The sequence below is a fragment of the Tachyglossus aculeatus genome, chromosome 22 (assembly GCF_015852505.1).
Source record: "Tachyglossus aculeatus isolate mTacAcu1 chromosome 22, mTacAcu1.pri, whole genome shotgun sequence".
NCBI lineage: Eukaryota > Metazoa > Chordata > Mammalia > Monotremata > Tachyglossidae > Tachyglossus > Tachyglossus aculeatus.
Window position 1 is genome coordinate 36,836,318 of NC_052087.1, and position 13,728 is coordinate 36,850,045.

The following is a 13,728-nucleotide window of genomic DNA, read 5'->3' on the forward strand; positions in this document are numbered from 1 at the left end:
ATAATAAAATAATATAATAATCATAATGTGATGAGATAATAATATAATGATCACATATAATGATATCACCGGCCTCCCCCCTTTCGCTGTGGGCGATTCGACTTACCGGCGGGGGGGCCGGTCGCAATGCACCCTGGGACCTGTAGTCCTGGGCCTCGCCGCAGTGCACCCTGGGACGTGTAGTCCACGGTCTCACCGCCCGCCCCCCCCCCCCCCCCCCCGCGGAAGAGTCATAATAAAAATATGGTACAATAATAAAATAATTATAATGTGATGAGACAATAATGTAATCATGTCATCGGGCTCCCTCCTTTCGCGGCGGGCGATTCGACTTTACCATCGGGGGCCAGCCGCAATGCACCCTGGGACCTGTAGTCCTGGGCCTCGTCGCAATGCCCCCTGGGACGTGTAGTCCACGGTCTCACCGCCCCCCACGCGGGAGAGTCATATAAAAATATGATACATTATCATAATGATTATAATGTGATGAGATAATAATATAATGATGCCACCGGCCTCCCTCCTTTCGCGGCGGGCCATTCGACTTTACCATAGGGGGGGCCGGCCGCAATGCACCCTGGGACCTGTAGTCCTGGGCCTCTTCGCAATGCACCCTGGGACGTGTAGTCCGCGGTCTCACCGCCCGCCCCCCCCCTACGCGGTAGAGTTATAATAAAAATATGATACGACAAAACATAATTATAATGTGATGAGATAATAATATAATGATGTCACCGGCCTCCTTCCTTTGGCGGCGGGCGATTCGACTTTACCAGCCAGGGCCGGCCGCAATGCACCCTGGGACCTGTAGTCCTTGGCCTCGCCGCAATGCACCCTGGGACGTGTAGTCCGTGGTCTCACCGCCCCCCCCACGCGGGAGAGTCATATAAAAATATGATACAATAATAAAATAATTATAATGTGATGAGATAATAATATAATGATGTCACCGGCCTCCCTCCTTTCGCGGCGGGCGATTCGGCTTTAGCAGCCGGGCCCGGCCGCAACGCACCCTGGGACCTGTAGTCCTGGGGGGCCTCGCCGCAATGCACCCTGGGACGTGTAGTCCGCGGTCTCACCGCCCGCCCGCCACCACGCGGAAGAGCGAACGGCCTCGGCTTCCGGTCTCCCACCGGGTCCCCCTGATTGACACCTCCGCCGTCCAATGGGCGACGAGAGGAGGCGCGGGCCGCCTCGGGATTGGCGCAGCGGTGGGCGGGCGCCGAGGCGGCGGCGGGCGGTGATTGGCCGGCCCGCGGATTTGAAAATCGTTGAGGGCGGCCCGCGTTCGGGCGTCTAGTACAGCGGCCGGGCGGGGGAAGCGCCCTGTCGCGACAGAGCGGTCGTATCGCGAGCGGAGGCGGGCGGAGGTGAGAGATAACCCGGCCGGTGGCCACCCTGGGAGCCCGCTGTCGGGGAGGGACCGTCTCTAGGTGTTGCCAACTTGTCCTTCCCAAGCGCTTAGCCCAGTGCTCTGCACACAGTAGGCGCTCAATAAATACAACTGATTGATTAATCGTCTCTAGATGTTGCCAACTTGGACTTCCCAAGCGCTTAGCACAGTGCTCTGCACACAGTAGGCGCTCAATAAATACAACTGATTGATTAATCGTCTCTAGATGTTGCCAACTTGGACTTCCCAAGCGCTTAGCCCGGTGCTCTGCACACAGTAAGCGCTCAATAAATACGATTGATTGATTGATTGATTGATCGTCTCTAGATGTTGCCAACTTGTCCTTCCCAAGCGCTTAGTCCAGTGTTCTGCACACAGTAAGCGCTCAATAAATACGATTGATTGATTGACCGTCTCTAGATGTTGCCAACTTGTGCTTCCCAAGCGCTTAGTCCAGTGCTCTGTATATATCAATCAATCAATCGTATTTATTGAGCGCTTACTGTGTGCAGAGCACTGGACCAAGCGCTTGGGAAGTACAAGTTGGCTACATATATATATATATATATATATATATATATTTGTACCACCTGTATATGTACATATATATATGCATATATGTTTGTACGTATTTACTACTCTATTTATTTATTTATTTATTCGTACATATTTAGTCTATTTTATTTTGTTAATACGTTTAGTTTTGTTGTCTGTCTCCCCCTTCCAGACTGTGAGCCCGCCGTTGGGTAGGGACCGCCTCTAGATGTTGCCAACTTGGACTTCCCAAGCGCTTAGTCCAGTGCTCTGCACACAGTAAGCGCTCAATAAATACGATTGATTGATTGATTGATTCTAGACTGTGAGCCCGCCGTTGGGTAGGGACCGCCTCTAGATGTTGCCAACTTGGACTTCCCAAGCGCTTAGTCCAGTGCTCTGCACACCTGTATATATGTATATCACTTGTGTGTATATATATATATGTATATGTTTGTACGTGTTTATTACTCTATTTGTACATATTTGGTCTATTTCATTTTGTTAATACGTTTAGTTTTGTTGTCTGTCTCCCCCTTCTAGACTGTGAGCCCGCTGTTGGGTAGGGACCGTCTCTAGATGTTGCCAACTTGGACTTCCCAAGCGCTTAGTACAGTGCTCTGCACACAGTAAGCGCTCAATAAATACGATTGAAGGAATGAATGAATGAGCCGGGTGATCGGGCGAAGCCCCGACCGTGGGGAGGCCTTCATTCATTCATTCAATCGCATTTATTGAGCGCTTACTGTGTGCAGAGCACTGGACTGAACGCCCGGGAAGGCCCTTCTAGCCTGTGATCCCGTCGTTGGGTAGGGACCGCCTCTAGATTTTGCCTATTTGTCCTTCCCAAGCGCTTAGTCCAGTGCTCTGTATATATCAATCGATCAATCAATCGTATTTATTGAGCGCTTACTGTGTGCTGAGCACTGTACTAAGCGCTTGGGAAGTACAAGTTGGCAATATATATGTATATGTTTGTACCACCTGTATGTATATATGTATATAATTATGTATACATATATATGTATATATGTATACATATATATGTATATATGTATGTGTATATGTTTGTACATATTTACTACTCTATGTATTTATTTGCACATATTTAGTCTATTTTATTTTGTTAATACATTTAGTTTTGTTGTCTGTCTCCCCCTTCCAGACTGTGAGCCCTCTGTTGGGTAGGGACCGTCTCTAGATGTTGCCAACTCGTCCTTCCCAAGCGCTTAGTCCAGTGCTCTGCACACAGGAAGCGCTCAATAGATACGATTGAATGAATGAATGAATGAGCCGGGTGATCGGGCGAAGCCCCGACAATGGGGGGGGGGGGCCTTCATTCATTCATTCACTCAATCGTGTTTATTGAGCGCTTACTGTGTGCAGAGCACTGGACTGAACGCCCGGGAAGGCCCGTCTAGACTGTGAGCCCACTGTTGGGTAGGGACCGCCTCTAGAAGTTGCCGATTTGTCCTCACCAAGCGCCTAGCACAGTGCTCTGCACACCTGTATATATGTATATATGTCTGTACATATTTATTACTCTATTTTGTTTGTATATATTTATTCTATTTATTTTATTTTGTTAATATGTTTGGTTTTGTTGTCTGTCTCCCCCTTCTCGACTGTGGGCCCGCTGTTGGGTAGGGACCGTCTCTCGATGTTGCCAACTTGGACTTCCCAAGCGCTTAGTACAGTGCTCTGCATGCAGTCAGCGCTCAATCAATACGATTGAATGAATGAATGAAAGTAAACGCTCAGTAAATAGGATGGAATGAACAAGCAGGCAACATCCAGTCGTACGTACTGAACGCCCACTCTGCGCTAAGCACTTGGGAGGGGACGGTCAAGCCCGCGAACATGGCGCGGGCGGGGAAATGCGTCTGAATAATAATAATAATAATAATAATATTGGCATTTGTTAAGCGCTTACTATGTGCCAAGCACTGTTCTAAGCACTGGGGGGGATACAAGGTGATCAGGTTGTCCCACGGGGGGCTCACAGTCTTCATCCCCATTTTACAGATGAGGGAACTGAGGCACAGAGAAGTGGATAATAATAGTAATAATGGTATTCGTTAAGCACTTACTATGTGCTAAGCGCTGGGGGGATACGAGGTGATCAGGTTGTCCCACGTGGGGCTCACAGTCTTCATCCCCATTTTCCAGATGAGGGAACTGAGGCACAGAGAAGTTAACAATAATAATAATAATAGTGGTATTTGTTAAGCGCTTACTATGTGTCAAGCACTGTTCTAAGCGCTGGGAAGGACACAAGGTGATGAGGTAGTCCCACATGGGGCTCGCAGTCTTCATCCCCATTTTACAGATGAGGGAACTGAGGCCCAGAGAAGTGAATAATAATGATAATAATGGTATTTGTTAAGCGCTTGCTATGTGTCAAGCACTGTTCTAAGCGCTGGGAAGGACACAAGGTGATGAGGTAGTCCCACATGGGGCTCGCAGTCTTCATCCCCATTTTACAGATGAGGGAACTGAGGCCCAGAGAAGTGAATAATAATGATAATAATGGTATTTGTTAAGCGCTTGCTATGTGTCAAACACTGTTCTAAGCGCTGGGGGGGATACAAGGTGATCAGGTTGTCCCACGGTGGGCTCCCAGTCTTCATCCCCATTTTCCAGATGAGGGAACTGAGGCCCAGAGAAGTGAAGTGACTTGCCCAAAGTCACCCAGCTGACAAGTGGCGTTGTGGGGATTTGAACCCATGACCTGTGACTCCATAGCCCGGGCTCTTTCCACCGAGCCACGCTTGGATTGTCCTTTCCCAAGCGCTTAAGACAGTGCTTGGCGCATTGCTGAGGGCAGGGAAGGTGCTGGGTGTTAGAAGCGCTTAGTCCAGTGCTCTGCACACAGTAAGCGCTCAGTAAGTACGATTAAATGAATCGTACTCGCCCAAGCGTTTAGTACAGTGGTTTGCGCAGTGAGAGCGCGTTGTGGGCAGGGAAGGTGTTGGATGTTAGATTGTTAAAATAATATGATGATATAATCTTGAATATAATATGATGATAATATAATCTATAATAATATAATATGATGATAATACTAATGATGGTTTTTAAGCGCTTAGTATGTACCAAGAACTGTTCTAAGCGCCCTCCCAAGCGCTTAGCACAGTGCTTGGCGCGCTGAGAGCTCGTTGTGGGCAGGGAAGGTGCTGGGTGTTAGAAGCGCCTAGTCCAGTGCTCTGCACACAGTAAGCGCTCAATAAATGCGATCGAATGAATTGTACTCGCCCAAGCGCTTAGTACAGTGGTTGGCACACTGAGAGCTCGTTGTGGGCAGGGAAGGGGTTGAGAGTGTAATAATAATAATAATAAAAATAATAATGATTGTATTTGTTAAGCCCTTACTATGCGCCAAGCACTGTTTTAACGCTCTCCAAAGCGCTTAGTACAGCGGTTGGCGCTCTGAGAGCTCAGTGATGTTGGAATGCAATAATAATAATGATAACAATAATAAAAATAATAGTGATTGTATTAAGCACTTATTGTGTGCCAAGCACTGTTCTAAGCGCTCTCCTGAGTGCTTAGTACAGTGTTTGGCGCAATGAAAGCTCATTGTGGGCAGGGAATATGTTTGATGTTAGATTATAATAATAATGGTATTTGTTAAACACTTACTATGTGCCAAGCACTGTTCTAAGCGCTCTCCCAAGCGCTTAGTACAGCGGTTGGCGCTCTGAGAGCTTGTTGATGTTGGAATGCAATAATAATAATGATAACAATAATAAAAATAATAATGATTGTGTTTGTTAAGCACTTACTGTGCACCAAGCACTGTTCTAAGCGCTCTCCCGAGCGCTTAGTACAGTGTTTTGCACACTGAAAGCTCATTGTGGGCAGGGAATACGTTTGATGTTAGATTATAATAATAATAATGGTATTTGTTAAGCACTTACTATGTGCCAAGCACTGTTCTAAGCGCTCTCCCAAGCGCTTAGTACAGCGGTTGGCGCTCTGAGAGCTTGTTGATGTTGGAATGCAATAATAATAATGATAATAATAAAAATAATAATGATTGTGTTTGTTAAGCACTTACTGTGCGCCAAGCACTGTTCTAAGCGCTCTCCCGAGTGCTTAGTACAGTGCTTGGTGCACTGAAAGCTCGTTGTGGGCAGGGAATATGTTTGAAGTTAGATTATAATAATAATAATGGTATTTGTTAAGCACTTACTATGTGCCAAGCACTGTTCTAAGCGCTTTCCTAAGCGCTTAGTACAGCGGTTGGCGCTCTGAAAGCTTGTTGATGTTGGAATGCAATAATAATAATGATAACAATAATAAAAATAATAATGATTGTATTCGTTAAGCACTTACTGTGCACCAAGCACTGTTCTAAGTGCTCTCCCAAGCGCTTAGTACAGTGTTTTGCGCACTGAAAGCTCGTTGTGGGCAGGGAATACGGTTGATGTTAGATTATAATAATAATAATGGTATTTGTTAAGCACTTACTATGTGCCAAGCACTGTTCTAAGCGCTCTCCCAAGCGCTTAGTACAGCGCTTGGTGCTCTGAGAGCTTGTTGATGTTGGAATGCAATAATAATAATAACAATAATAAAAATAATAATGATTGTATTCGTTAAGCACTTACTGTGCGCCAAGCACTGTTCTAAGCGCTCTCCCAAGCGTTTAGTACAGTGTTTTGCGCACTGAAAGCTCGTTGTGGGCAGGGAATATGTTTGATGTTAGATTATAATAATAATAATGGTATTTGTTAAGCCCTTACTACGCGCCAAGCACTGTTCTAAGCGCTCTCCCAAGCGCTTAGTACAGCGGTTGGCGCTCTGAGAGCTTGTTGATGTTGGAATCAATAATAATAATGATAACAATAATAAAAATAATAATGATTGTGTTTGTTAAGCACTTACTGTGCACCAAGCACTGTTCTAAGCGCTCTCCCGAGCGCTTAGTACAGTGATTTGTGCACTGAAAGCTCGTTGTGGGCAGGGAATATGTTTGATGTTAGATTATAATAATAATAATGGTATTTGTTAAGCACTTACTATGTGCCAAGCACTGTTCTAAGCGCTCTCCCAAGCGCTTAGTACAGTGTTTGGCGCACTGAAAGCTCGTTGTGGGCAGGGAATATGTTTGATGTTAGATTATAATAATAATAAAGGTATTTGTTAAGCACTTACTATGTGCCAAGCACTGTTCTAAGCGCTCTCCCAAGCGCTTAGGACAGTGCTTGGCGCACTGAAAGCTCGTTGTGGGCAGGGAATATGTTTGATGTTAGATTATAATAATAATAATGGTATTTGTTAAGCACTTACTATGTGCCAAGCACTGTTCTAAGCGCTCTCCCAAGCGCTTAGGACAGTGCTTGGTGCACAGCTGTGGGCAGGGAAAGTCCTGGATCTTAGAAGCGCTTAGTCCAGTACTCTGCACACAGTAAGCGCTCAATAAATATGATTGAATGAATTGTACTCCCCCAAGCGCTTAGTACAGTGGCTGGCACACTGAGAGCTCGTTGTGGGCAGGGAAGGTGGTGAGAGTGTAATAATAGTAATGATAATAATAAAAACAATAATAATTGTATTTGTTAAGCCCTTACTATGCGCCAAGCACTGTTCTAAGCGCTCTCCCAAGCGCTTAGTACAGCGGTTGGCGCTCTGAGAGCTTGTTGATGTTGGAATGCAATAGTCTAGAGACGGTCCCTACCCAAGAGCGGGCTCACAGTCTAGAAGGGGGAGACATTCATTCATTCAGTCGTATTTATTGAGCGCTTACCGTGTGCGGAGCACTGTACTAAGCGCTTGGGAAGGACAAGTTGGCAACATCTAGAGCCGGTCCCTACCCAACAGCGGGCTCACAGTCTAGAAGGGGGAGGCAGACAACAAAACATTCGTTCATTCAGTCGTATTTATTGAGCGCTTACTGTGTGCAGAGCACTGGACTAAGCGCTTGGGAAGTATAAGTTGAACATATTAACAAAATAAAATAAATAGTACAGTAATAAGTAGCACAAAACATATTACCAAAAGAAAATAAATAGAATAAATATGTACAAATGAACAGATACGTTACTATATTCTACAGCGCTCTGCCCACAGTAAGCGCTGAAGCAGCGTGGCTCAGTGGAAAGAGCCCGGGCTTGGGAGTCAAAGGTCAAGGGTTCGAATCCCGGCTCCGCCGCTTATCTGCTGTGTGACCTTGGGCAAGCCACTTCACTTCTCTGGGCCTCAGTTCCCTCATCTGTAAAACGGGGATGAAGACTGTCAAGGGTTCGAATCCCGGCTCCGCCACTTATCAGCTGTGTGACTTTGGGCAAGTCACTTCACTTCTCTGGGCCTCAGTTCCCTCATCTGGAAAATGGGGATTAAGATTGTGAGCCCACGTGGGACAACCTGATCACCTTGTATCCCCCCCCCCAGCGCTTAGAACAGTGCTTGGCACATAGTAAGCGTTTAACAAATGCCATCATTAATTTATTTATTGAGCGCTTACTGTGTGCAGAGCACTGTACTAAGCACTTAAGCGTCGCTCTTCCTGAACTGGACGTGATTACTGTGCATTAATAGTAATTGAGAAGCAGCGTGGCTCAGTGGGAAGAGCCCGGGCTTGGGAGTCAGAAGTGATGGGTTCGAATCCCGGCCCCGCCACTTATCAGCTGTGGGACTTGGGACAAGTCACTTCACTTCTCTGGGCCTCAGTTCCCTCATCTGGAAAATGGGGGTGAAGACAGTGAGCCCCCCCCCCCGTGGAGCAACCTGATTACCTTGTATCTCCCCCAGCGCTTAGAACAGTGCTTGGCACATAGTAAGCGCTTAACAAATACCAAAATTATTATTATTATTATAAGTAATAATGTTGGAAGGCAAGGAGGGAGGGCCGAGACGGCATCTTTCCCAGGACAACGTATTTGAAAGTTTGAAAATTGCCAAGAGGCGTACCGGCCATAGTTGGATAGAGCAGCCTAAAAGCCTCTTGAAGTTAATTCTTTCTTTCCCTCCTTGTGTAAAATAGCTTTTTATTGTAAATTGTTATTTTGCTTTCTCCCCCTTCTCGCTGTAGTCTTGTCTCAGGCTTGCTAGATGGAATGGAGTCTAACTTTCTTGGGACAATTGGTTTTCCTTTACTAAACAGATTTGTTGGGGTTTTTTGGTCATTCATTCATTCATTCAATCGTATTTATTGAGCGCTTACTGTGTGCAGAGCACTGTATTTGTTCATTCATTCATTCAATCGTATTTATTGAGCGCTTACTGTGGGCAGAGCACTGTATTTGTTCATTCATTCATTCATATTGAGCGCTTACTGTGGGCAGAGCACTGTATTTGTTCATTCATTCATTCATATTTATTGAGCGCTTACTGTGTGCAGAGCACTGTATTTGTTCATTCATTCATTCACTCATTCAGTCGTATTTATTGAGCGCTTACTGTGTGCAGAGCACTGTCTTTGTTCATTCATTCATTCATATTTATTGAGCGCTTACTGTGTGCAGAGCACTGTATTTGTTCATTCATTCATTCATATTTATTGAGCGCTTACTGTGTGCAGAGCACTGTATTTGTTCATTCATTCATTCATTCAATCGTATTTATTGAGCGCTTACTGTGTGCAGAGCACTGTATTTGTTCATTCATTCATTCATATTGAGCGCTTACTGTGGGCAGAGCACTGTATTTGTTCATTCATTCATTCATTCATATTTATTGAGCGCTTACTGTGTGCAGAGCACTGTATTTGTTCATTCATTCATTCATTCATTCATTCAATCGTATTTATTGAGCACTTACTGTGTGCAGAGCATTGTGCTAAGTGCTTGCCCTGTTGGGTAGGGACCGTCTGTATATGTTGCCAACTTGTGCTTCCCAAGCGCTTAGTCCAGTGCTCTGCACACAGTAAGCGCTCAATAAATACAATTGATTGACATCTAGAGACGGTCCCTACCCAACAACGGGCTCACAGTCTAGAAGGGGGAGACAGAGAACGAAACAAAACGTGTGGACGGGTGTCAAGTCGTCAGAACAAATGGAATTAAAGCTAAATGCACATCATTAACAAAATAAATCGAATAGTAAATACGTACAAGTAAAATAAATAGAGTAATAAATCTGTACAAACAGATACAGGGGAAGCAGCATGGCTCAGTGGAAAGAGCCCGGGCTTTGGAGTCAGAGGTCATGGGTTCAAATCCCAACTCCGCCAATTGTCAGCTGTGTGACTTTGGGCAAGTCACTTAACTTCTCTGGGCCTCAATTACCTCATCTGGAAAATGGGGATTAAAACTGTAAGTCCCCCGGTGGGACAACCTGATCACCTTGTAACCTCCCCAGCGCTTAGAACAGTGCTGTGCACATAGTAAGCGCTTAACAAATACCATCATTATTATTATTATTATTATATACAGGTGCTCTTGGGAGGGGAAGGATTTTCTCTCCCAAGTTATGTGGTGACAGGCTGGGGTCCCAACAGCCAAGGGGGTGTATCTTTGAGAAGGAAAAAGATCATGGAATGGGTTGAAAGAGCCCGGGCTTGGGAGTCAGGAGGTCATGGGTTCTAATCCCGGCTCCACCCTCGTCGGCCATGTGACTTTGGGGAAGTCGCTTCACTTCTCCGTGCCTCAGTTCCCTCACCTGTCAAATGGGGATGAAGACTGGGAGCCCCCCGTGGGACAGCCTGATCATCTTGTAACCTCCCCAGCGCTTAGAACAGTGCTTTGCACATAGTAAGCGCTTAACAAATGCCATCATTACTATTATTATTATTATTATTATCTGGAAAATGGGGATTAAGACTGTAAGCCCCACGTGGGACAACCTGATCACCTTGTGTCCCCCCCCATCATCATCAATCGTATTTATTGAGCGCTTACTATGTGCAGAGCACTGTACTAAGCGCTTGGGAAGTACAAATTGGCAACATATAGAGACAGTCCCTACCCAACAGTGAGCTTACAGTCTAAATGTGTGATGTCATGTGACATCATGTCATGTGTCATGTGTCTTGCCATTATTATTATTATTAGCCCCACGTGAGACAACCTGATCACCTTGTGTCCCCCCAACACTTAGAACAATGCTTCACACATAGTAAGGGCTTAACAAATGCCATTATTATTATTATTATTATTATTATTATGGAGGGGAGAAGTCATAGAGGTGAAATCTGAAAGCTTGTGAAATCCCTTATAGTTTAGCTCTCTTTATTTCCCCTCCTTTCTGTTCTTGGGGGGCCTCTTGGGCCCCAAATTGTCTGGAAGTCGGGTCCCTGGATTGTGTCTGTTTATTGTTCTGTTGTGCTCTCCCACGCGCTTAGTACAGTGCTCTGCACACAGTGAGTGCTCAATAAATGTGGTCAAATGAATGTGGGAGTATTTACAGGAGAAGCAGCGTGGCTCAACGGAAAAGAGCACGGGCATTGGAGTCAGAGGTCGTGGGTTCAAAACCCAGCTCCGCCAATTGTCAGCTGTGTGACTTCGGGCAAGTCACTTAACTTCTCTGTGCCTCAGTTACCTCATCTGTAAAATGGGGATGAAGACTGTGAGCCCCCCGTGGGACAACCTGATCACCTCGTAACCTCCCCAGCGCTTAGAACAGTGCTTTGCACATAGTAAGCGCTTAATAAATGCCATCAATATTATTATTATTACAGGACTATAAAACGGTCAAGTTGCAGGGATCCAGAATTTACGGGCCTGAAACCAATCTGGATATGTGACTGTTTTAGTTGACTTTTTCCTATGTTTCTTTGATCCGTGGTGCTGCTTTTTTCCATCCCTTATAAATAATAATAATAATGATGGTGCTTTTTTCCATCCCTTATAAGTAATAATGTTGGGTATGGACTGTCTCTATACATTGCCAATTTGTACTTCCCAAGCGCTTAGTACAGTGCTCTGCACATCGTAAGCGCTCAAGAAATACGATTGATTGATTGATTGATTAATAACAGTGGTATTTGTTAAGCGCTTACTGTGTGCCAAGCACCGTTCTAAGCGCTGGGGTAATCAGGTTGCTCCAAGTGGGGCTCACAGTCTTCATCCCCATTTCCCAGATGAGGTAACCGAGGCCCAGAGGAGTGAAGTGACTTGCCCAAAGTCACCCAGGTGCTAAGCGGAGAAGCAGCGTGGCTCAGTGGAAAGAGCCCGGGCTTTGGAGTCCGAGGTCATGGGTTCAAATCCCGGCTCCGCCAATTGCCAGCTGTGTGACTTTGGGCAAGTCCCTGCGCTTCTCTGGGCCTCGGTTACCTCATCTGTAAAACGGGGGTGAAGACTGCGAGCCACCCGTGGGACAACTTGCTCACCTTGTAACCTCCCCAAGCGCTTAGAACAGTGCTTTGCTCCTCACAACAGTCGGATGAGGTGGGTGGGGGGGGTTTGTGCTCAGTTGAAAGTCCGTGTCCTCTCGGATGCTTTTCGTGCCGCGAGGGTCCCCGTCTCTCATCGCTCCGTTCTCTTTGAGTTTGCAGGTTGAACCATGGAGACCACCAAAGAGCTCATGTCCCTCTTTGAGGTCAGCAACAACAAGCTGATGAAGTTTCTGCTCAACGTGGAGAACAGGGACCTGGTGTGGCTCCAGGAAATTGAGCAGGAGGCCATGAAGATGTTCTCCAGGTAAGGCGGGAGACGGGGCGGGGTTTGGCGCGAAGGGGAACGGGTTTTCAGAGAGGCAGGATTGAAGGGTAACCGGTCGGCGAAGCCAGCGAATGCCCCCGGCATCCTCTAAGCGTAACTGACGTTCTGTCAGAGGAATGCCTTGAAAGTCTGGCGGCACGTATTTTTCGTCCTGCGGAGCGTCGTCGGCCGTGGGCCTCAGAAGCATCTTCGCTTTAGGCGTGTAACGAAGTCGGAGCAGTTGCAGCATTTTTCAGCTGCCCAGCGGTTAGTCAGACACCGTCCCACCCTCCTAAAGCTGTGGGTCCAGGGTAGGAGCAGTCCAGGTGGGCCTCAGAAGCATCTTCGCTTTAGGTGTGTTGCGAAGTCGGAGCAGTTGCAGCATTTTTCAGCTGCCCAGCAATTAGTCAGACACCGTCCCACCCTCCTAAAGCTGTGGGTCCAGGGTAGGAGCAGTCCAGGTGGGCCTCAGAAGCATCTTCGCATTAGGCGTGTTGCGAAGTCGGAGCAGTTGCAGCATTTTTCAGCTGCCCAGCAGTTAGTCAGACACCGTCCCACCCTCCTAAAGCTGTGGGTCCAGGGTAGGAGCAGTCCAGGTGGGCCTCAGAAGCATCTTCGCTGTAGGAGTGTTACGAAGTCGGAGCAGTTGCAGCATTTTTCAGCTGCCCAGCAATTAATCAGACACCGTCCCACCCTCCTAAAGCTGTGGGTCCAGGGTAGGAGCAGTCCAGGTGGGCCTCAGAAGCATCTTCGCTTTAGGTGTGTTGCGAAGTCGGAGCAGTTGCAGCATTTTTCAGCTGCCCAGCAGTTAGTCAGACACCGTCCCACCCTCCTGAAGCTGTGGGTCCAGGGTAGGAGCAGTCCAGGTGGGCCTCAGAAGCATCTTCGCTTTAGGTGTGTTGCGAAGTCGGAGCAGTTGCAGCATTTTTCAGCTGCCCAGCAGTTAGTCAGACACCGTCCCACTCTCCTGAAGCTGTGGGTCCAGGGTAGGAGCAGTCCAGGTGGGCTTCAGAAGCATCTTCGCTTTAGGCGTGTTACGAAGTCGGAGCATTTGCAGCATTTTTCAGCTGCCCAGCAGTTAGTCAGACACCGTCCCACCTTCCTAAAGCTGTGGGTCCAGGGTAGGAGCAGTCCAGGTGGGCCTCAGAAGCATCTTCGCTTTAGGCGTGTTACAAAGTCGGAGCAGTTGCAGCATTTTCCAGCTGCCCAGCAGTTAGT

The 13,728-nt window shown here is 46.9% G+C and overlaps 1 protein-coding gene across 2 annotated transcripts in view; it reads left to right on the forward strand.

Annotated features, from left to right (window-relative positions):
* The first annotated feature begins 1,283 nt into the window (after positions 1–1,283).
* LOC119943497 (inner centromere protein) overlaps positions 1,284–13,728 on the forward strand; it is a 50,945-nt gene continuing 38,500 nt past the window's right edge. For both annotated transcript variants that reach the window (XM_038764513.1, XM_038764514.1), the window contains exons 1-2: positions 1,284–1,370; positions 12,366–12,510. In XM_038764513.1, coding sequence (XP_038620441.1) covers positions 12,374–12,510 — 137 coding nt within the window. In that variant the 5' untranslated portion in view covers positions 1,284–1,370; positions 12,366–12,373. The remainder of the gene's footprint in view (positions 1,371–12,365; positions 12,511–13,728) is intronic.